This window comes from Anser cygnoides, chromosome 3, assembly GCF_040182565.1.
Source record: "Anser cygnoides isolate HZ-2024a breed goose chromosome 3, Taihu_goose_T2T_genome, whole genome shotgun sequence".
In the NCBI taxonomy this organism is placed as follows: domain Eukaryota; kingdom Metazoa; phylum Chordata; class Aves; order Anseriformes; family Anatidae; genus Anser; species Anser cygnoides.
This window is the reverse complement of record NC_089875.1, coordinates 40010015-40033989: the sequence shown is the minus strand read 5'-3', so window position 1 is coordinate 40033989 and position 23975 is coordinate 40010015. Positions and strand designations below refer to the sequence as shown.

The 23975-nt window shown below is 38.0% G+C and overlaps 1 protein-coding gene across 14 annotated transcripts in view; it reads right to left on the bottom strand.

Annotated features, from left to right (window-relative positions):
- RGS7 (regulator of G protein signaling 7) overlaps positions 1–23975 on the bottom strand; it is a 268219-nt gene that overhangs the window by 102657 nt on the left and 141587 nt on the right. For 13 of the 14 annotated variants that reach the window (XR_010830253.1, XR_010830254.1, XM_066993975.1 and 10 more), the window contains exon 4: positions 13125–13175. Coding sequence is in view for 12 of the 14 variants with exons in the window: in XM_066993975.1 (XP_066850076.1) it covers positions 13125–13175 (51 nt within the window). In the remaining 2 variants the exon portion in view is untranslated. Of the gene's footprint in view, positions 1–13124; positions 13176–17746; positions 17880–23975 lie in introns of those variants that run through there. The other variant, XM_066993974.1, reaches the window with a different exon arrangement.

Sequence of the window (23975 nt, the reverse complement as noted above, 5' to 3'; positions counted from 1 at the left end):
GCGGAGCGGGGGATTGAGACAGGCAGGGCTTTTTTTTCACCATCAAGGCCACTCGAAGCAGCCAAAGAAGCCGCCAGGACCCGGCAGCCCTCGCGAGGGAGGCTGAGGAGGCGTAGGTGGAGCCAGTAGCGTCCCCTCCCCGGCTGTTCAAAAGCAGCCCCTAGGGAGTGTGAGCGACCAGGAGCATGGCGAACAGGTCGGGCAAACAGGGCAGGGCACGGCACAGCAGTTTGCGCAGCAGGGCGCGCAGGGAGGGCCCCTCGTCGGTCTTTTGCAGCGGTCTTTCCCTTCGGTACTTGTAACCTGCCTGCGAGGAACCTGGTCATGGTATCAACCAGGCAGAAAACCATGGACTCCGCATCTCTTGCGGCCTCTCCTGCCGCAGTGTCCGATGTGGCTACTCAGACGGAGGGCTTGGGGAAACACGCAGCCATCCAGGTCTTGGGCTGCAGGGTGTGACCGAGTCTTCTGTCGGTATCTGACAGCAGCAGCAAGGGGCATGCCTGTGGCAGGTGTGCCCAGATTGAAGAGCTGCTCAGCCAGGTAGCGGAGCTTAGGGAGGAGGTAAGCAGGCTCAGGAGCATCAGGGAATCAGAGAGGGAAATTGACTGGTGGAGGTGTACTCTGCCCTCTCTGAGACAGACTCACAAGCCTGCCATAGCACAAACGTCTCCTGCTACACAGAAGACAAAAGTTCTCTCATCCCTCCAGGCAGTAGGAGGAGACCTAGGCCAAGGGGGGGAATGGAGACAGGTTTCTGTTCGGGGTGGTAGGCGATCCCTGTCCCTGCCCACCTCACCTTCCCATCTACCCTTATATAACAGGTATGAGGGTCTAGAACACAACAGTCAGAACAACGAAGTAGATGAAAGCCCGTCCCAGTTGGAGAGGATGCCTAAGGCAAAGCAACCTATCCCCCGCATTACTACATCAACTGTCAAAAAAAGAAAGAAGGGTTATTGTCATGGGGGACTCCCTTTTGAAAGGGACAGAGGGCCCAATATGCCGACCAGACCCAACCCACAGGGAAGTCTGTTGCCTCCCTGGGGCTTGGGTGAGAGACTTCTCTAAGAAAGTCAAGCACCTGGTACGGCCCACTGACTACTACCCGCTACTGGTCTTTCAGGCTGGTAATGACGAGGTAGCAACGAGAAGTCTGAGAGCAATCAAAAGAGACTTTAGGGCTTTGGGGCGACTACTTAAAGGATCAGGGGCACAGGTTGTGTTTGCCTCTGTCCTGATAGGGGGGATCGATGCTGACAAGCAGACTCATCACATTAACATGTGGCTTCGGGACTGGTGCAACCAGCAGAATTTTGGGTTTTTCGATCATGGGAAGGTCTACGCAACACTGGGCCTGCTGGCACCAGATGGGATGCGCCTCTCTCAGAGAGGGGTGAGGATTTTTGCTCAGGAGTTGGCAGGGCTGATAGATAGGGCTTTAAACTAGAGTCAAAGGGGGAAGGGGATAAAACCAGGCACGCCGGTGATGAGCTAAGGGATGGTGTGCTAGAATCAGAGGGACTGTGTGCTAGTGAGGCCCTTCAGTCGTCTACACAAGGTGCTGCGTGTAGGGGGGTGCATTTGAAGTGCTTCCACACAAATGCACGCAGTATGAGGAATAAAATGGATGAGCTAGAAGTCTTGGCCCAGTCCCGCAGCTATGACATCATGGGCATAAGCGAAATCTGGTGGGATGAGTCCTGTGGCTGGTGTGTTGCAACAGATAGTTACAGGCTCTTCAAGAGGGACAGGCAGGGTAGGCGAGGTGGCGGGGTGGCAATGTATGTGAAGCATAGGCTGGACTGTGTGGAACTTCAAGTTGGTGATGGCAAAGTTGAGAGCCTCTGAGTAAGGATTAAGGGACGAACAAATAAACGGGAAGTCGTTGTGGGAGTCTATTACGGACCACCTGGCCAGGACGACAACACCGATGAATTATCCTTTGCAGAACTAAGAGATGCCTCAAGATAAACTCCCCTTGTCCTAATGGGGGATTTCAACTTGCCAGACGTCAACTGGGATCACCACACGGCTGAGATGAGCAAGTCCAGGAGGTTCATAAAGCACCTAGATGATAACTTCTTGGTGCAGGTGCTAAGGGAGCGAACTAGGAAAGGTGCCCTCCTAGATCTGTTGCTGGAGAACAGAGAGGGTCTTGTGGGAGACGTGGCAATTGGCGGCCGTCTCGGTCATAGTGACCATGAAGTGGCTGAGTTTAGAATTTATGGTGACAGAAGGAAAACTGTCACCAAAACTTCAGCCCTGGATATGGGGAAAGCAGACTTCAGGCTGCTCAGGGAACTAGTCAGCAAGGTCCCCTGGGAAACTGCTATTGAAGGCATTGGCATCCATCAGTGCTGGTCAATCTTTAAGCACTGCCTCCTAAAAGCACATGATCAGGCGATTCCAAAATACCGGAAGTCAGGCAAGTGGGGTAGAAGGCCGGCCTGGCTGACCAGGGATCTTCTACTGGAGCTTAGGTGAAAAAAGAAAGTGTACGGCTGCTGGAAGGAGGGTCAGGTGACGAGGAAGGAATACAGGGATGCTGTTCGTGTTTGTAGGGAGAAAATTCGTGTGGCCAAAGCCCAACTAGAGTTGAAGCTGGCCATGTCTGTGGGAGACAATAAAAAAGTTTTTTTTAGGTATGTGAACAGAAAAAGGAGAACCAAAGAAAACATAGGTCCGCTACTAGATGGGGAAGGTCTCCTTACAGACAATGACATAGGCAAAGCAGAGACGTTTAACACCTTCTTCGCCCCTGTCTTCACCACTGATGATGGGCTTCGGGACCCAGGGTACCCTGAGCTGGAGGACCATGATGGTGGGAATGAAAAACTCCCAAATGCCCCTGAACGTGTGCGGGATTTGCTGCACCACCTGGATCCATACAAGTCCATGGGTCTGGATGGAATTCATCCCAGGGTGCTTAAAGAGCTGGCTGACGTCATCACGGGACCTCTCTCAATTATTTTTCAACGATCTTGGGAATCTGGAGAGGTCCCATTGGACTGAAAGCTGGCAAATGTTGTGCCAATTTTCAAGAAGGGTAAGAAAGAAGACCCTAGCAATTACAGGCCTGTCAATCTCACGTCAGTGCCTGGTAAAATTATGGAGAGGATGATCCTTGAAGTTATTGAAGCGCACCTGGGGGACAATGCAGTCATTGGTCCCAGCCAACATGGGTTCATGAGGGGTAGGTCCTGCCTAATAAATTTGATTTCTTTTTATGATAAGATAACCAGCTGATGTGATCTTTTTGGACTTCAGCAAAGCTTTTGACACGGTTTCCCATAGGATCCTACTGGACAAAATGTCCAGCATACAGCTAAACAAAAACATCATACGATGGGTGAGCAATTGGCTGACGGGCAGGGCTCAAAGGGTTGTGGTAAATGGGGCCACATCTGGCTGGCGGATGGTCACTAGTGGGGTCCCTCAAGGCTCCATTTTAGGGCCAGTCCTCTTCAATGTTTTTATAAATGATTTGGATGTAGGACTAGAAGATGTTTTGAGCAAACTTGCCGATGACACCAAACTTGGAGGAGTTGTGGACTCAGATGAGGGTGGAAAGGCCTTGCAGAGAGATCTGGACAGATTGGAGAGCTGGGTAATCACCAACCACATAAAGTTTAACAAAAGCAAGTGCCAGGTCCTGCACCTGGGACGGGGCAACCCTGGCTATACGTACAGACTGGGTGACGAGACGCTGGAGAGCAGCCCCGCAGCGAGGGATCTGGGGGTTGTGGTTGACAGCAAGTTGAACATGAGCCAGCAGTGTGCCCTGGCAGCCAGGAGGGCCAACCGTATCCTGGGATGCATCAAGCATTGCTAGTCGGTCGAGGGAAGAGATTGTCCCGCTCTACTCTGCACTGGTGCGGCCTCACCTCGAGTACTGTGTGCAGTTCTGGGCACCACAGTATAAAAAGGATGTAAAACTGTTGGAGAGTGTCCAGAGGAGGGTGACAAAGATGGTGAAGGGCCCAGAAGGGAAGACATATGAGGAGCAGCTGAGGTCACTGGGCCTGTTCAGCCTGGAGAAGAGGAGGCTGAGGGGGGACCTCATCGCAGTCTACAACTTCCTCGTGAGGGGGAGTGGAGAGGCAGGTGACCTATTCTCCGTTATCACCAGTGATAGGACCGTTGGGAACGATGTTAAGCTGAGGCAGGAGAAGTTTAAGCTAGACATCAGGAAGAGGTTCTTCACCGAGAGGGTGGTTGCACACTGGAACAGGCTCCCCAGTGAAGTAGTCACTGCACCAAGCCTGTCTGAATTTAAGAAGAGATTGGACTGTTCACTTAGTCACATGGTCTAAACTTTTGGGTAGACCTGTGCGGTGCCAGGAGTTGGACTTGATGATCCTTATGGGTCCCTTCCAACTCGGGATATTCTATGAAATGAGGGAAGGGAATACTGAAGAACAAGAGAGAGCTAAGGAAATACTTATCTGTCCATGGTGACATAGACAGCAATGTCTTTTGCCGAGTAAACTAGAGCTCCCAGCAGTTCACTTAACCTTGAACTCTCATTATCCTCCTGGGTGAACAGCTGTGTTTCTCTACATGTGCCATGGGAAAACTGAAAACCCACTTAAGGACAATTAGTAACAAAATCAAGAAAAGGCCTTACATTAACCATTCAGTTATTAAATGCTACATACAATACAGAAATATCAAAACATTTTTGTTTAGTTGACTATAAAAAGCTATAGCAGCTGCTTGCAAGATGAAATAGGATTTCAACTACTTTTATTTGATTAAGTTGTCCAGATTTAAAAATCTCACTTCCACCTATTTGCATTTTCCATTACTACATAACATAGTTCTCTCAGAAACAAGGAAGCAGAAAGCTTATGAAGTCTCTAGACAATTATTTAGCTGCTTTTAATTAAATATGCCAGCATGAATTGGGATTTACTAAATGTTCTTCCTCTTAAACCTCCAAAACTTGGTATGATCCCAAAGGTTCAGATTGAAAATGACAAACAGGAAGAAATCACAAAAAATCTAAGTAACTTTAGTAAAAACAGGATCAAATATTTATTAAAATTGTCATAGAATTATAGAATGGTTTCGATTGGAAGGGACCTTAAAGATCACCTGGTTCCAACCCCCCCACCCCCACCCTTGGGAGGGACACCTTCCACTAGACCAGGTTGCCCAAAGCCCCATCCAACCTGGCCTTGAACACTTCCAGGGACAGGGCATCCACAGCTTCTCTGGGCAGCCTGTGCCAGTGCCTCACTACCCTCAGAGTGAAGAATTTCTTCCTAATATCTAATATAAGTCTACCTTCTTTTAGTATAAAATCATTACCCTTGTCCTATTGCTACACTCCCTGAAAAAGAGTCCCTCTCCAGCTTTCCTTTAAGTACCCTAAGACTGCTCTAAGGTCTCCCTGGAGCCTTCTCTTCTCCAGACTGAACAACCACAACTCCCTCAGCCTGTCTTCATAGGAGAGGTGCTTGAGCCCTCGGATTATCCTTGTGACCCTCCTCCGTACCTGCTCTAATAGGTCCCTGTCCTTCTTGTGCTGGGAGTCCCAGAGCTGGACACAGTGCTCCAGGTGGGGTCTCATGAGAGCAGAGCAGAGGGGAGAAAAGCAGAACAGAGGGGGATTATTGTCATTATTACTTAACTCATTCATTAATAAGCCTTATTTCTAAAAGATAACAGAGTTCTCCCTACAAGGACATACCTTTCTTTTGATTCTTCAGTCGTACTTTTGTTGTACTATTGACTTAAGTCAATAAATATGTTTTATCATTTTTAGCAGTGACAGTAATATAATAGGCTTTGTCCATGCTGAAAAAGCAATAAGTGGCAGCTACAAGTGTGCAAAGTTAAGGAGCAAGCAGACAATACAGGGAACACATAACATTAAAATCAGCAGAATTTGGTATCGGAAGCTAGTCATTCTGAAAATCTGATGCATTCGTAGGAAGTTAACATTGGCTAGTGATATAGTTTCTTACTCAGAGATATTGGTTCCATATTCTGAGTGATGACATGAAAAGAAGGGTACAATACCTGGAAAGATATACACTGTTTAGGAACCAGTTCCTCAGAACTATGTGGAATATTTTCATTGAAAACTATGGAATAAAAATTGCCTGATTTATGATTCAATTCTCAAAAAGAAAAAAAAAAAAAAGCTTTCTAGGTTTTGTAGAGCTTTGGGGAAAACACAGTACCAGTTTTGAATCACTCATCATCATATAGCTTTATATAATAAAATAATAGCTTCATCATAAAGCTTTATGATGAAGCTGTGTACTTCAGAGGTAATTTGATGGGTAAAGATTTTCAACTGTGTAATGTAGATTTCTTACACCCTAATTTTTTCTGTGACAGAAAGGATGAAATATATTCCTTAAATTGGTACAACAGAGCATCTGAAGCTCCTTCCAATGAAATTACTTGAAATTCATGCTTACTGATTTTTCAGTTTCTGGTATACGGATCTGGCAATGGTTTTAGCACGAACTTTTTGTCTGAATAGGCTTCTTTACACTAATATTTCTAATCAGTACTTTGTATTCTATTTAGTACTTCTTTCTTACTCTTTACTCACCAAGGCTCTAAAAGGCCTCAGTGAAATAATGCCCATATTGCTTACTGAGTTCCAAAGCAAATGCTGTTCATTGCTGGTTTGTTTCAATTTTAAAACTCTAACTGGGTATAAGACTCTTCTTAGAAACTAGTTTTTGTATTTTAGCCTGAGATATAGCTTAAAGACCATGTTACACCTAATCTTATTTTAAAATGAATTGTGTTATATCTTGGCTCTTTTGCAGTTAATGGAAAGCCTCCAACCTTCTGTGGAACTGGAATTTCACCATCAACGATTAAAATAAAGAATGAAGGAGTGGATGTCATATGAAGGTATTACACTTGTCACTGAAAATAATTGTGTGTAGCATTTTGGTACTTTAATACTAAAGACTTAAATTATTTCTTACTAAAAACAAATAGCTTTGAAGAAACCACTATAGAATTAGGGTTAGTATTCAAAAAAAAAAAAAATTAACACTCAGTTGAAGGTTTGTTTTCAAACAGAAGTAAGCAAATATCAAGAGAGTTCTGTTTTACTTAGGAAACTTACATGACACAACTTAAGTTATGGTCAAATTATTTAAATATGTGTACATATATTCTAAGTCATTTGAAGAGTTTGAGGATTTTCCTTATTATAACCACAATAAATCTACTTTGAATTAGTATTCTATAGACAAGTGCAAATAGGTTGGTTACAGAAACAAAGTTACAGTGCACGCAATTTGTAATTCTAATAGCAGAAATATCAATTCTTCTTTTTCTGTTATGCAGCAAATTATCCTAGAAGAAGGCAAATTCCATACCTGTGATCTTTACTCATTGATCCAGTATAGACATTCCTTTATAAATTAAATAGATATTTTTCAATTATTAATACTTATAGGCAATAAAAAGTTAATAAAATTAATTTGATCATAAATATGATTAAGTAAATAGACTAGACATACTTTCTACTTTCTTAATATAACCTATTATATTGATAAATATCTTTCACTGTTTATTAAGTGATTTCTAAAGGCATTTTCAGAGTTACGATGTTGTATAATACATAAATCCTATTATCCACAAATATAGTTTATTATTAGGATGAAAAAACATAAACTATTTAATATAGCATCTTGAAAAATAATATAACCTCATTACAATCAGGGAGAAGGAATTTTATTTAGCCTTGCTTAGTCTGATGTAACAGTGTTATAGTTTGACTTATCTGCTTATGTTAAGTGATCAGTCACTGATACCTTTGCATCTGCACTAGTCACAAACTCCATTTCTTCACCGCAGGAGTAAAAAAATGTTCATTTTTAACCAGCTACTAAACACACCGCACTATCAGAAGAAATGACCACTCCTTGAAGAGAAATTGGAATTAAGCACTGATGTAGCCTACCACCTATTTGCATGCAAGAAAATCAACTGGCCAACCTAGGAACATACTAATCACCTTCAAGAGTTAATACATGGAAATGAGGCTGCTCAAAAATTGCTATCATCATGTACGAGGAGGGGAAGCTCACATCAGGCTACCCCTGCTGTTCTGCATGCTCTTGGGAGACAAGTGTAACACATGCGTTCTACACAGAGTAACGGACTACAACAAAGTGGAAGAAGCTTCAGTGAAAAAGTATGAAAGAAGAAACAGTACCCATTAAGTCTGATTTATCCTGTCACAACTATATGACAAGGAATACACCTTTGTCTGCCATTTGTCGAGTCTATCCAAGGCTTTTAGGCAAATAGAATAACTTCTGCATATGAATATCTACCATTTCAGTCCTGAAACCCCAGCAGTGGCTAGAAGTCCAATGATTATCGAAGACAAATAAATGCTACACGTACATAAAGGAAAACTGCCCCATACAGTTTTATCATGTTCGAGTATCACAACATTAATACTATCGGTACTAAAGGAGTGCCTGTCAATTTTGACATTTTCCCAGGCAGGATTTGAGTTTTACTTTCTTTCTGTTCACCTGAAATTATTATCACAGACATTATTTCATTTAATTGTTACAGGACCTGACAAGCTCAGATCAAATTCACCCAGCAGAATAAAGCTAGAGTTATTTACATTAGACTTGCTGAAGGTTCACGAGATTTGCCTCACCAAACAAAATGCACCCAAGTTTCTGTTAGACATACAAAAAAAAAGATGAGTGTCTTGTAGATCCCAGTTTCCTAATATGAGGCTTATGGTACGTGTGCAAGCAGTATAAAATTTACCAGGTGAGTTGTTTTTTTTTTTTTTTCCAGTTAAGCGGGAAAAAAAAAAAAAAAGGAATGCATTCTAGTCTTGCTTTATTTTCACTAGTTTTGATTAATGCAAAGACTGCAAACAGAAGCATGAGCTTTTGATTTCCTTCTTCCTCCATTTCATAAGAAGCTATTTTCTCCTTTAGCAAACTCTGGAAGGGGAACCTCCCCTTCACCTGCAGCTGTCTGGCATTGTCTCCCAGGTTGCAATGGTTTGCTGTTTGCTGCTGCCTTCCTGCATACACATGTGAAGAAGGGGCAGAAATAGGTTTTCAAGTACACTTTAATGTACTCAGATAAAAACGCTAATATATTTCCTCTAATTCTTAAAGCAAACACAGTGTATTTTCAAGGTCATTATAAATACAGCTGCTGCTGGAGAAAAATTTAACTGGAAAAAAAAATATATTAAAAAAAAAGGAGGGAAAAGTAGAAGAGACAAACAGATGTTGTGCTGCTGAATTCTCCCTTTTTCTTGCACTGGGTTAGTGACCACAGTTTACACAGCTGCTGGTGGGCATCTAGTTACAAATTAGCTACATAAGTTAAATGAAAAGAATGTCATTGGAAAGAATTGCAGATGTGAGCATGTCTATGTCAAGGAACAGTCTTGTTTTATAACTTAGAAAGCTTGATTTAGTAATATATATGTCTGTAAACATATTTAAGAAGAGAGAATAGAGAAAATACTACAGTGTTTTCAAATGAATTGTTATAGGCTCATTTTAATATATAGCGGCTTTCTTTAAAATTTCTCGTAGCAGCTTAACTTTTTGCTACCATCATCATTGCATTTTCTGAACTGTTGAAGAGATGTTTGTCAAGGATTAGTAACACTTCTGAGTGTAATTCTTGTCATCCAAGAGCAGTAGCAAACTCCTTCAACTGACAGCCCAAAGGAGCCGGACTAAGGCACTCAGAACTCAGGGCTGCATACCCTGAAGCTGGCTGCAGTACTACAGTTCTTCTACAGCAACCAACCAGTAATGAAGTGACTTCAGCCAAGTAATTCCCATTGTCTTTACAGATGTCAGTAAATTAAAGGCTCTTTCTGAGACACATAAGTAGAAATTTTTCATGGGTTGAGTTAAGCATGAAATACTTATTTGTATATAGCACACATTTAACTGTGAAAATACTGATTATTCTTCACTAAACCAAGAATTGATACTGGTTCCTCTCATTAAAAGACAACAGCATGATTTACTGTTAGCATGTTGTAATGCTAGGGAACAGACAAATCAAGTGTCTTGCCAAAGAGCATCAAAGAAATCAGTGCAAGAACCAAGTACAGAACCAGCCTCTTGGAGATTTCAGCTGACACCTTTAAATCAGCTCATCATCCTTTTTTGTTCTGTTTTTTTCCTAAGGACTAAAAGGATTTCAGTCTGTAGTGTGGTCAACCTGGTACATTTCACAGCACTAATTATCATTTTAAAAAAGAAAAACACAATGTAGAAAAACAGTAGATTTTCCGCATTAAGAGTAATTGGCACCATCAGTGAAGAGTCAGCACTTACCCTGTAATGGTCAATTCAACAAACACATGTCTAAATGCAAAACCACAAGCTCTTACAATTCTGTAAACTCAGTTAATTGCTTCTTTTGGGGTTGAGGTCAGGCTTATTTTTATGACCGAACTAAACTTCCACATTAAAAATAACTTAGATAATTCTTGTTCCTTAAAATTTTACAGATGAGTTGTAGGCTGAAACACAAACATTTTTTTTTAAGTACATACTGAAAAGCAAACAACATAACAGCAACTGTACATTGCACCCAGCTATTCTGGGCACAAACTCTTCTCTGCTCCACCGAAACAACTTCAAATCTGGCATAATTTAGCGGAATCCATCCATCATCTCTAGTTTATATTCTTGATGCAGATTTACTCAGCAAGCCAAAATCTTTCAAATCTTCCACACAACATGTTTTTCCACTTATGAAAAACGTGCATTTTTTTTTTACTGGAAATTTACACTTGTAACTATTTTTTGCTTAAAATTACTGTTTCCAGACACTAGCTTTACACTTATTAACACAGTGAAAACAAATGCTGCTGCCAGACCATCTCCTGCCTTTTGTTCTCCCGCTATCCATAAAGCAGCCTTCTTCATTCCCATTTAAATGTTATTGGAGTTGTATGCTCTATGCAAAACACAGGAAAAAAAAGCACTAAAAAATGTTTTGTGTTGTTTTGTTTTGTTTTGTTTTGTTTTGGGGGGGTTGTTTTGTTTTTATGTACTGCATACTAATTAAGTTAAATCTGTCTATTTGTCCCTTAGATAACAATTTACATGCCTTGCTTGCATGAATAGTTCACAGCACTGACAGATGAGGGGTACAGTAGTCCTTAAATTTTTCTGGAGATATTGGAATATACTCTCAAAATATGTGAACCAAGGTTTACATTATATTACTGATATCAGTACTAGACAGAGATGATAACTTCCAGTGCAAACACAGGGATTATTTATTTATGCATCACAAAATTGCACAACAGCTTGGTAACAGGACCCTAAGGGGGAGTTTAAAAAGACATCCATAGTCTTTTTTCAAAGACAGACTGGCATGCTGTTGAAAAGTGGACAGAAGGTAATGGAAATTCAAATGACGCTCCCAGAAATTTAGGGCTTTTCCATGGGAAATTCTGGATGGTCTTGTCTAGAACCGGAATAAAGTCAAAATCTTCAAAGATTTTATAAACCAGAGTACTATCAGAAGTTTTGTCCTGTGAATAGCTCTTGCTCACCATCTGTCAGGTTCTGGCAATTCTGAATGTCACCCAAAGGCAACATTTGGGGTGGCTTCCCTTCTGAAGATTTGCATCCAGCCAGCTCCAGATAGCTGACTTTGGACCGTCCAGTCCTTGGACCAAGACTGATATGCATAAGACGTTTTTGCCATTTTGGATAATTTTTCCACCAATGCAATCTGAGAGGGTATAATGCAGCTCGGATTAAATTTCTGTGGTGTTCTTGTGACATATGTTAGTAGTTTGTGTGTTTGTTTAATTTTATTTGGGTATCAACATAGGGAACCATTTAGTTTAAGGTTTCAGCTATTCCAAATTTTGCAACAACAAGATAATCTGAAGAACAGCCTATTCTAAAATTGCAGTTCTGGTTTTAAAAATAAAGGTTAAGCTTCCATAACAAATAAACATACAATGGCAATCTTTCAAACTCTAATGAAAGTAGATAGTTGAGTGTTTTTTAGTTGACAGCTGAGAAATGCAATATCACACTGATGTCTCAAGTGATCTAAACATTAGCTTCAGGAAGCAAATACACGACACTCAGTTTAAAGTTATACTAAAATGGCAGCAATTAGTGATCTGTCTGATGTAACAATTCAGATAATTTGTGAACTGCATATTTTCAAATATTGAATATACATATAAAACTATCCAACTCATTATCTTAAACTCAGTGATATTACTTTTTGCTGGAATTCCACAATGATTCCACTTTTGTATCTAATATGACAGAAAAATAAAATAAAATTTAAAAAGAAACAAACAAAAAATAGACATTCCATTCCAAAAACTCTGAAAAAGAGAAAGGATTTTTTTTTTTTAATGCTCTTAAGTGGGAAGATTATCTTTCCCCCAACCAAAATAGAATAGGAACTTCCACAAAATTTTATTTCTGACGTTCATCATTTTCTACTAGAAACCATTCTTTTCCAGAAAAATTCACCTCATGTAAAAAGTTTCCTGTAAATCAGGGAAATAAATATCAGACATGCACCAAGCCATAGAAACTGAATTAGCAGCTTGCCACATAAGAAACCTGTGGCAGAATTTGGAACCAAATCTTTATTTCCACATCCCAACCCAGTTTACTGAGCAGTGAGCAGTTCTTCCTCACCACACTGATTTTATTTACAGTTTACTCTCCATTTAAGATGCTATAAAAGTGTCCAAACTTAAAGATACAAACACAGCTCTTGATGTCAGTACAAGAGCATATTTTATCAATTTTGTTTATTTTTTAATCTACGGGAAAATTCTGTTAAGAAAACAGCTTGTGCTTAACAAACATCTAGTATGACAATGAGTTAATTCCTCTTGGAGTAAAACATAAACTGATTTTCCATTAATTAAAGCACTTATCATTTTCATTCTTGGACATCCTCTTGTTTCCTGGTACATGCTCCAATAAAATGGATAACCAAAATCATGAGATTCTTAGCAAAAGTTTCTGAGGTTTGATGCTGTCTGTCTTGCTGTTGAAATCACACTGGTCAAATGCTGCCTGGCCACCCACATCACAACATGTTTTTTCAAACATACAAAAATTAAAAGTTACCTGGATCTTCTATAGATAAGTTCTTCGTCAACCACTGAACAATGTCTGAACCTAGGAACAAAGCAATAAGTATTTTTAGATTAGTAAGTTTTCTCTTCCTATTCTTCAGTTCCCTAGACCTATTAACATTATTCTACATGCAAGAGACCTCTATGATTTTTTTGCTCTGTTTGTCAAGAATCAACTAGAATATCTTTTTATATATACATATATATACATATATATGTTTCTCCACAGCTTTGGCAAAAGAAACATGCCACCACTCCTTTCTTTAGGCCAAGACTTATAAAACACAATAGAAAAGTGTATGATAACCTACATTTTAAAATTACATTATTGAAAAATTTACATTAAAGAAACTCTCTTTTTAAAGTTAATATAAGATTTTCCTCACCTTTCAAATTAGTTTGCAAATGAAACTTAGAAAAGGTAAATGCAACATATGTTGTGATTTTGCAATATATGACAGTGTATGCTCCAGGTCATTTCTGACAAAAAACCTCTTTGAGACTAATACATACCATTATGAACTCCTTTTAGGAGCTCCAGTTTATGTTCAGCTTTGCCTTCTGATTTTTTATCTTCTGCTGTAGTGACTTTCAATCCTTTCCGCTGCCTACCAGTGAAAGCATATCAATTACCTAAGCATGTATTACTACAACAGTTCTGACTCATGTCTAAGCTTTTGATAGAATTCATTCATCCTTGGGGTTGAAGCCCTTTCCTCACCACTCCAGATCCTCTACTTCTTCTGTATCCCTACATTTACTCCCTATCGTTTTCTTTGTATTTAATTTCCTGCCCTTATCTTAAGGGCATGTTATTCCTCCCCTCTTAACATCTCCAATACCACACTCCGTGCTGCCCTTTGCAACACATATCCTTCCAACCCTACCTCCTGATTCTTAGCCACCCTCTGCTGCTCTTGGCTGTGCTCTTCCTATCACAGTTTACACTCTTTGTGCCAAGACAAGCTGAAGGAAGTCTCATTTTTTAGACTCCAAGCTGCAGTTGGACTTCACTGTGAACATATTGGATTACAAAACAGATTATGAAGCAGTTCTGCAGACAAAAAGACAATTGCATTTATGATTTAAACAACTTTAAATGACAAAAACTGGCCTAAAGGGAAAACACACTCAGAAGCTGGGGGTGATGCACATGTTCTGTGTTTCAAGATGGTTGCAGAATGTCTACATTTCAGACAAGCAACGTAATGGAAAGACGTCATATAATACTTCCTTATAAAAATGGTATTTAAGTTGCTTATCCATTTCTAGGCAGACATAGTAATACTATTCTTTTAAAAACCTTAAATTTAAACAGCAAAAAGACAATAAAAGTCTACACAAATATAAAACTAATCAAAATAATAAAATCTCATGAATAGGCAATAATATAAAATATTAGAACCTGCAGATTTCACCGTCACTCCCAAGACTCAAATTTCTTCCTGTACTTCTAATTATGCATAATTTCCTTTGATCTTATTAAAACAATGAATATGGTGTATTAATAAAGCATTCCAGAGAAGAAAGAAATCCATTTTTACTCTCTTAACTGTAAATAATATAATTTTTTTACTTCCATTTTTTATTAAAATTAGTGAATAGCCTTATCATGTATTTCACAAAGCCTAGCTTATTTTAATGTAGCTTTTCATGCGTGTACATGTTACTAAATTGATTACGTAACAATGAAAACTGTGGAGATTTTACAACCATCTCCAGAGAAGAGATTTTCAATACTTTTTTACATGTATAAATTTTGACAGATATTAAACTTCAGCAGCAACATTTCTCATAGTATTTACACTGAATTATTTGTTAAGTGAGGCAATTTTGCATGCTCCTACTGTCAGATGAATACAAAATGTTTCAGGCAGATATTCCTACCTCAGAATATTCTATTTTTGTGAATTTTTATAAATACAATTTCTGTCTTTAAGAAGTTAATGAGGCTGACACTGAAGGATGAATTTTAGCTTAGTGTAAGATAAAACTTCACAGACTTCAATGATGCAGTTCCAAACGTAGGTACATTTTTTTCATTAGCTGACTAGAGAAAGTAGTCAGCCCTAAATATTTTCCTAAACCCTCGAAGGTCAGAGTAAAAAAGTAATTAGAGAAACAACATGAGATTTTTTAAAACTGGTTCTTAACTTTGTCTTCCTTCAAATCCTGTAGGTACCCCATGGGAAGAATTTTTCTACTTTTTTATCTCACCTTCAAATGCTTTCCTCTTTACCTCTTCCAAACACTTTCCCACAGTGACACACCATATTTCTCAGTCCTCAGCTCCAGGTATCATATTTGCCTACATGATCTACACATCAGAAATTTCACTTCCATATGTTACACTGTCTTCTAAATAACAGAGGGAAATGAGATTTCTTGACAACTGTATCATCTGATTCTGAAAGATCATTACCACTCTATTCATATTTTATAATGAAGCTATTCCCCAGACCCAAAAGCCTGAACAGCAGTTTAAGCCAGCTGTAACACTTGAACACTCCAATGATTTGAGTTGCATGACTTCAATGACAAAAGCTTAGGTCAATAAATATTAACATATATGCTCTCCTTCTAGTGTGAAGGGTATTCAAGTAAAACAAAGTTGCAAATAGTATGTCATATCACAAGTGAGAAATCTATCAGTCCATTTTCCTTTGGGAGATCTCGTGGGCAACTTTAGTCCTAAAATAATAATAAAAAAGTATCATCTTTAATAGCTTGCTGTGTGTTTTTTTTTTTTTAGTGGTTACTTTATATGTCTAATCAACAATGTAATTCCATTCAATCATATCTATGCCCTTTTCTAAGCTTTATTGTTTATGCAAATGTGTTTCTAAAAGCAAGACCATTGCTATAATTTTTTATCTCAGGAAAAGAACAAGGCAGCTAAACAGGTGAATGCTTTACAGGAAAGGCAATATTTGAGTCCTTTGACTCAAATCCTTTGACTTTGAGTCCTAGCTTTGAAAATCTGGTGACCAGTAAATACATGTCATTTTTCATATACCATGCTTCACATCTACAGGAGAATCATGATCCAAGAATTAGGATGAAAAAGGTTACAGAATTCATTATTTGTAACTGTGCTAACACGTGATAAAACCTTTAACCTTCAAACCTGAATCTATCAAAATGACTAGCTAGTAGGATGATATAAATAGCATGAAAGCTACTATCTTGGTATCGAACATTTCTAAAAAGGGGAAAAATAAATAAATAAATAAATAGGAGTATTTGGTTTCCAGGCTCGGAGGGAACTAATTTGAATGCCTGATGATGTCATCTTACGATGCAGTATTTTTAAAATTCTAGCTAATATATTTCCTTTTTATAATTTGGAATGATCTAAAACAAATAAGACTTTTTAACTAGAAGCAAAATCAGCTCAGTGAAAGAAATTATGAGTCTTCATGTTGAACTGCAAGTAAAGTACTCTGAAGCAAAGTATCCAGATTGTAAGTGCTATATTTGAAAGATTTAAAGCCACAACCCAAAAGATAGAAAAAATTTGCCATGTTAAAATGTACTCAGATTTTGTACAGTGTTTAATGTGCCAGTCACAGGTAATGCTTGATAACAAAAACACTAATAATAACATTTTCAAAGGAGATTCTCAAGTGAAATTCCCAAAGTCTCCCTGCTTCGGTTTTGTGAGGTAGCTAAAAGGGAAGCTGGCTGTTAGATCTGTAAGGTGCAGAAGACCTTACAGACACCAACTGAATTTTGAAATCTCAGAAGAACCCTCACCTGTCATGCAAATTCCTGTATCAAATAAAACTGGACAAAACAAAGTGATCATTCTCAGAAAACATTAGAAACAGGTTTTTAGATTCAGAGCCTTTGAGACAATAGTGAGATTATTTCAATGTCAGCACCTATCCAGAAAAAGGAAATAAAATTCACCAAGTCCACAAATATGAAAGACTTTCAACTTTTTTTCAAGAAAGCAGAAAAAAAGTGTTTACATTCATAATTCAACACAAATCTCTCAACTGTGTTCTCCATGAAATGCATTTGCTCAAAAGCCAACTGGTGATTAATTTTAAAATAAATTGTTTGAAAATAGCAGTTGCAGAAGCTGTCATAATATCTTAAGAAATATTTTTGGAGGAAAATGGGTGCTCTGAAGTCTGCAATGTTAATTTCCAAGTCATAGTCATAAAGTCCAGGGACTAAGGATAGCTTTCAAGAACAAAACCTTTATTTTAAACAAGTCTCTACAGAATATATTTAAAAAATGTGTTGACTCTAAACTATGACAAAATTAATGGGAATTAGAGATCCATTTTTTGCTATGCAGAGATGCAATGAGCCATGTATACCCTGATCTGACAACAGAAAGGCATAACGAGATCTGCAAAATAAAATCAAAATCAAAATGCTCTATCATTTTAAAAAGTCAAAACATTTTTAGCTGAAGATTGAATTTGTAAGAAAGTGCATTATATTAATGAAAATCACAAACCATGAGACCACTGAGAAATTTGAGCTATAATGACCTATCACTTCTTAAGGAGACAAGTTCAATCATGAAAAAAAAAAAAAAAAACTATTTTTTCTGCTAATATCTAGATATTGTAACTGACATCTATTCATTTTTTTTACCTGTAGATTTCAGAGTATTTACAAATGATGAAGCACATGGGAAGTTCTCCTGCACTCCTGATAGCAAGAGAAATTTTATCTTCATCAAGACTTTTGCCATCTGACCTCAGAAGGGTGATCTAACCATTGCAGTGCTTTTCCTGTGCTGTGAGAGCCAGGAAGCTGGGTTGATGAGTACATGTGTGCTGAAAGGCTTCAGCATCCAGTTACAGGAAGCTGGAGAATTCTGTGCAGAACAACTCCCTGTAGGGAAAGATTAATATTGCACACAAAGAACCAGTTTCTAAATATAAGACAACATGACTGTTATTGAATTAATACAGTGACACCACTGCATTTCCAATATATTTTTTTGTTTGAAGAGGGACTTGTGTAATTTTGACTTCTTTCTTCAACACCATTTGCTTTGTCACACTACTTCACGGTGAAATACATCAGGAAATTAAATTTATTTACTGATACACACTTCAAAATCTGTGTTCATGACTGAAAAATAAAGTGCAATTTCATTCCTCATCACTGATTCAGAAATTGGAAACAGAAAACAGATCAGATTAACAGGTAGATCACTTTCTCAGCACTTTATCTGAGGTTCATCCACTCACAAAAATTGCTTTCCAATGGATTTGGATTCTGTGAGGAAGGGCTTTCACTGGTGAATGGGGTAAGATGATCCACATTCTCCCTGAAGTTTTCACAGTCACAAATCTCAGAGCGCAGGTTGTCACTCAGTTATTTAAACACAGATGTTTTATAGTTTATTTCCGTTTTCTGAGAAGCATAGTTTCTGTACGAATTCCACATGCATATGCATGAAAGAAATCAAGTATCACACAAACTTTGGGCAGAAAGGCTGAGGGAAAAAAAAAAAAAAAAGCAATGGCTGTACTATCATCACCAACACTTTTGATACACTTCAAGATCTAAATCTATTTTTCCATATTTGTACACATATGGCTTATTTTCAGATTCCCTTTCGCTTATGAGGATCAAGGCAAAAGCGATGATCTGGATTTGCTGTTGTGCTTGAATGAACAATGAGTTATTTCATCTTAAACTATGGTTCTAGTCAGTGCTGAACTACAATGGATTTCATTCTAATAAAAAGTGAATTCAGGGGTGTTTCATTTGCCCGTTTCTCAGTTTCATAAGTAAGGTGATCAAAAATGTTCAGATTGTGAAAAAAGGAAATAAGGGAAATGACTGACTCTGGAATTCTTTGTATTAATTTAAATGCTTTCCACCTTGATTTTTTATTTAACAGTTTTTTAATTTCTCTATTCCTTTGGATTAATGGAAAATAAATTCATAGATTTAAACCAGCATCATCATTTACCATAAGTAGCAAATGAGCTGAATCTGTGATTTGAATATGTTGCTGATTACATTTACATATTTAACACACTGACCTTTATTGGTTAAATGTTCTGGCTTTTAGAAGGAAGACATCATTGATCAAAGTGTTGTTTGACTAATAACATTTGCAACTCAACTTTCACACATTTATTTCTGTCACTTTCTTTTTTAAGTTACTGATGAAAACAAATGCATAAACTTGCTCTTGTGCCTTATTACAACTGAAAGTGCCCCACACTTTTGTTGTAGCGCCCTTACACCTCAAGGAAGTTTTTAGCCAGTTACAGATTTAAAAATCTAATTTTAAAAATACTCCTAGCTCTACAGAGGATATGAAATATCTAAAATGTCTTAACGAACTTAATCAAGCACAAAAAATAAACAGTTTTCCAGCTTTAAAGCAACATAATAAGCTGCAAGAATTTCTCTTTTTTTTTTTTTTTTTAGTGAAGATGCACACAGAAATTTGCAGAAATAAAACCTCAAATGAATCATCCTATTGCTTTTGAATGGGACCCTTTCATTCTAATCTCGAAGAAATCCTCAAAAATATTCAAGTCTAGAACGACAGAAAGGACACATTCTTCTGGCTAGCATAACCCTGTGAACAACTTGTTTCTTGATATTGTTAAGTTAGTGAATCTCTGCTTCAGAGAGGAAAATTTCATTTATTTTCATATTGTGAAAGAGCTAATACAGGATATCAAAAATCTCTCCTAACTCTCACACCTATATAAAAACACCCAGTAGTGCTGACCAACAAATTCCATTAACGTAAATTCTGCAGTCACACCCTGCCTCATAACCAATCTTCAGAAACAGAAATCCCATTCAAAAAAAAAAAAAAAAAGAACACAAAAATGGTAACTAAACATGGCTGCATATCTGTGCTCACCCTTTCTCCTAACAGCGCCAATCCACACAGGCCAATGTTTTCTCCAGCAAAAGGAACTCGTGCAACGTTTGCCTCTAAAGCTTCTCAAAAGACATCCTCCACTCAGATCTCAACAGCCACAAGTGACTGTTTTACAGATGACACTGGCTGTTCATAATTGGCAATGTACCAGTAATCACAGATGGGACCTCTGTAATCTCAAGGCTGTTATAATAAGCACTAAAGATTAGCATCTCACTGAAGAACCCTGCTTCATGTTAAACCCTTGCAAGACAAGAGTGATGCTGTTTAGAAAAACTATGTGCTCTGAAAACCCAGCATAGCTTTTCTCTTGTAAAGGGATTTTTATGTTTTTCTTCAAAATGTTGTAAAGCCATGTGATCTTGTTTGGCTATCATGAAATATCAGGGTTCAGGTGACACAGATAAAGACACTTTTGTACATTTCCTTGGAAATGTACCTTCACAATTTTTTCTGTGTGAAAACTCTTTGTGGGAAAAAAATAAAAAGAATCAGGACACAGGAAATATAAGAAAAAATCTGAACACCATAAGGTTGCCTGGAGGAAATCTTTTATAAGGAATCTTTATCTCCAAATAGACAAAGAAACAAACAAACAAACAAACAAAAAATCATTTTTATATACTGTATACTCCAAGTAAATCTTCTAAAGTCTGAGATAAGCAAGGAGCCCAGGAGGCTTATCAATGAGACCTTGATTTCTAGTCCAAAAATATCAAGTAATGGTAAAATATTAAAAGCTAAATGACTTTATGGTTTCCTCATCATTATGACCCATTCCTCTTCTCCTCTCAACCAGTTTCTCTCTCCACCTTACAAACACAAACCCATTTAGGTACTACTAAGAGAGAAACAGTCAAGAATTCAGCAGTCCATCATATTCTCCTTCTCCCAATACCTTTAGGAGCTCTCAAGCTAAATTCCATCCTACGTTTTGGTGCAGTCCCCATGTGGAGGGCAGGAACCCTCCCAGCACAGAATGTAACTGTCCAGTGCTCTTCCCAACAGGGTTGTGTACTGCACAAACCAACAGACTGTACTGCAACCACTCTGCCCCGTCTTGCAGGTGAGGGCCCACCCACCAACAATTTTTTGTTTTCTGTCTCTCTCAATGACAACATAACTTCTTTATAGAAGGAATAAGAAACTCTGTGTGAAAAAACAGTCTCCACCACTTACTGTTCATGGTGTTTCCTGAAGCATGAGGTAACATTCGTCCAAATCTGCTCAGGCACAGTCAACTCCAGACATTTGAACCTGAATGTCTCCATCTTGTTTTTTAATCAATATTGTCAGGGCTCCTTTTAATTCCTTTTACTGGAGCCTTTGTGTTAAATAGTTTAGAAGATAACAGGAGAAAATAGATACAATTTACTACCCTGTTGGGAAGGATACCCATGGCGGGAGTTTAGTACCTGGAGTCCCCTCCCTACTGCAGTCAGTGCTGGTTTATGGAAAGTAGAACAGCATCTAAGTGCTTCCGTGGAGCACCCTGCTGTGGTGCACACCAGTAGGAGAGCATGAGAGTAGACTCCTTCAAGAAAAGCATTCAGACGTAAAGAAGGAAATGGATGAATTCGACCTCCAGTTATGAAATAACATGTAAAAGGGCAGCAATAACATCACTGTGGCCCAACTACCCTGAACTCTCACTCTAAAATTCAACCAAGATCTGTTAATTACTTCAGGAAAATTAACAACACATTTTTGAAGAAAAAAAAAAATTGCTGTTTACTGTTAATAGTTCATCTGTCTTTATTTTTTAATCTATTAGATGTTTCACTGTGTCTTGCTGACAACTTGGTATAGAAAATAGGTAAATTGATAAGCACAAACTTTTGGAGCTCACTGCTACGAAGATACCACAAAATTGCACTGATCACCTCCTAAGTCTTCTTTCTTAACTAGCAAGCAAGCTTCAGAGTAAATAAGTAATGATTTATTGATAGTTTTATGGTGGAGGCTTCTCAGAGGAAAGCATCACCAAACTACGTTCTGGTTTTTTTTTTCTCTGTCTTTCTTTATCCAGTATATTTCTATGCAACTGAAAGTACTGAAATTGAGCTTTCCAATAAGTCATCAGTAGCTGAAATTTCTAAATACAGGTAATGCCTGTGGAGAAGTAAAAATAATATATTTATGCTTGTTCCAAGGCAAGACCCCAGAGTTGCAGAGCAGACCTGATATTGGGGTAAAGATGATTTGTTCAAACAGCCAGAAAGGAACAGACACCACCATTTTGTGCAGTGCATGTAGACAGGAACATACACTGTAAACAGAATTTCTTCAAAGTTTATAGCCCTTCTTGACAATGGTGTCCATGCATAAAAAGTAAAGAAATCTGATTTTATGATTTACAGTTTTTAACTCCCAATTACTTTAGTTTATACCTGCTTAAAGTAAAAAAATATTAATTAATTTGGGATTTTTTTGAGAATGAATGCAAAAACTCACTGTATCCAACTGGAGATTTTATTTATACTGTTTTTACAGATTCCACAATTCTAATGCCTTGAAAAGAAAGCCAACTATAAAAAAAAAATAAAAATCATCAAAGTATCAGCGGCACTATCGAAAGCAAACTTACTAACTTTCTGTAGTGCTGTCCTCACACACTGCAGCTTCTGGCCTCTCAGTTTTTCCCAAATTACATATCACTTTTAGTCAAATGAGTTCTTTCTCTCATATGCATATAAGTAACTGTCTGCAAGTGCACATTGATAGTCTCTACAATATTATTACCCCTGCAATAAACAGCTTTACATTATTATCCTTACATCAGCCATTTGAAAATAAAATGTAAAAACAAACAGCCTCCAATAAAAAGGCTTTGTGAGTCTTCACACTCTTGCTTCAAACAATTATTTTTCTTTTTTCTTTTTTTTTTTTAATATTTCACTTCAATATGCTTAAGAAATATGATATTTTCCATCTCAAATGGTTCTTCTAATTCTTGCTGTACTGCCCCCCAAAGACACCCACACACAGATGTCAATGGAAGGAAGTGAGGCAGCAATGTAATTTTTACTAGGCACTTCACATCCACAGAGGAAAATCCTGAAGTCCTAATTCAGGAGTAATAGGAGTACATATATAAATGATATACCATTTGACTTGTGATTTTGACTCTAAGAAGAAAGCCAGTGGAGACAGCAACTTACAGTTTTGACGTTTGCCCATCAGCAATGTCAATGTGCTTCCTTCATCACAGAATTCCTACACAATAATAGTTAATTTATACAGCTGGTTTGGAAATGGGTTCTTCCAACACTGCTATTTCAAAATACTCTTTCAGTGACTCATGCTCTTACTGTTCTCTACACTTAAGGCTCTGAAAACGGATGTCCAAAAAAACGTTTTTGATCATCACAGATTTCTTGAATAACCCAAGCCATTTCACTTGGTTATTTTGAATATAATACATCCTTCAAAAAGATTTAATGATGCTAAATACAACAGTATAACGTGATGTTATGCAGAAACTCCTCATACAAGCTGAAGAATTAAATATGAAGAACCCAGAAGTTCCCCAAAAATTTGCTCATTAGCCAGCCATTCTCACAGCTACAGAAATATCTCCAATGGGTAATTTAATTCTTAATAAAAGAGATGCTACAACACGATGGTTGCACAAAGATAGCACCCAATGTGGGGTGCCAGCTATCAAAGAAAGCCCCAAAACACATATTTCATGATGAACTGCCAAGGAATTGCAGAATAAAAATACTTTGTTTGGCCAAAGTGATCATATGTGTTTTTTTCTCAGTGCTTTTAATTTGAAAACTTATGTCGTAATGTTCCATGGTCTCCAGCACAGACCAGTTATTTTTCAGATAATAGCAAATAAATATGAAATATAAGATATGAGAAAGTTTGATGAAACTGAGTAGAAACTTTCATCCTTAATACTAGTATTCAAGTGTTACACAAGAAATGTCATTAACTATGATCAGAACT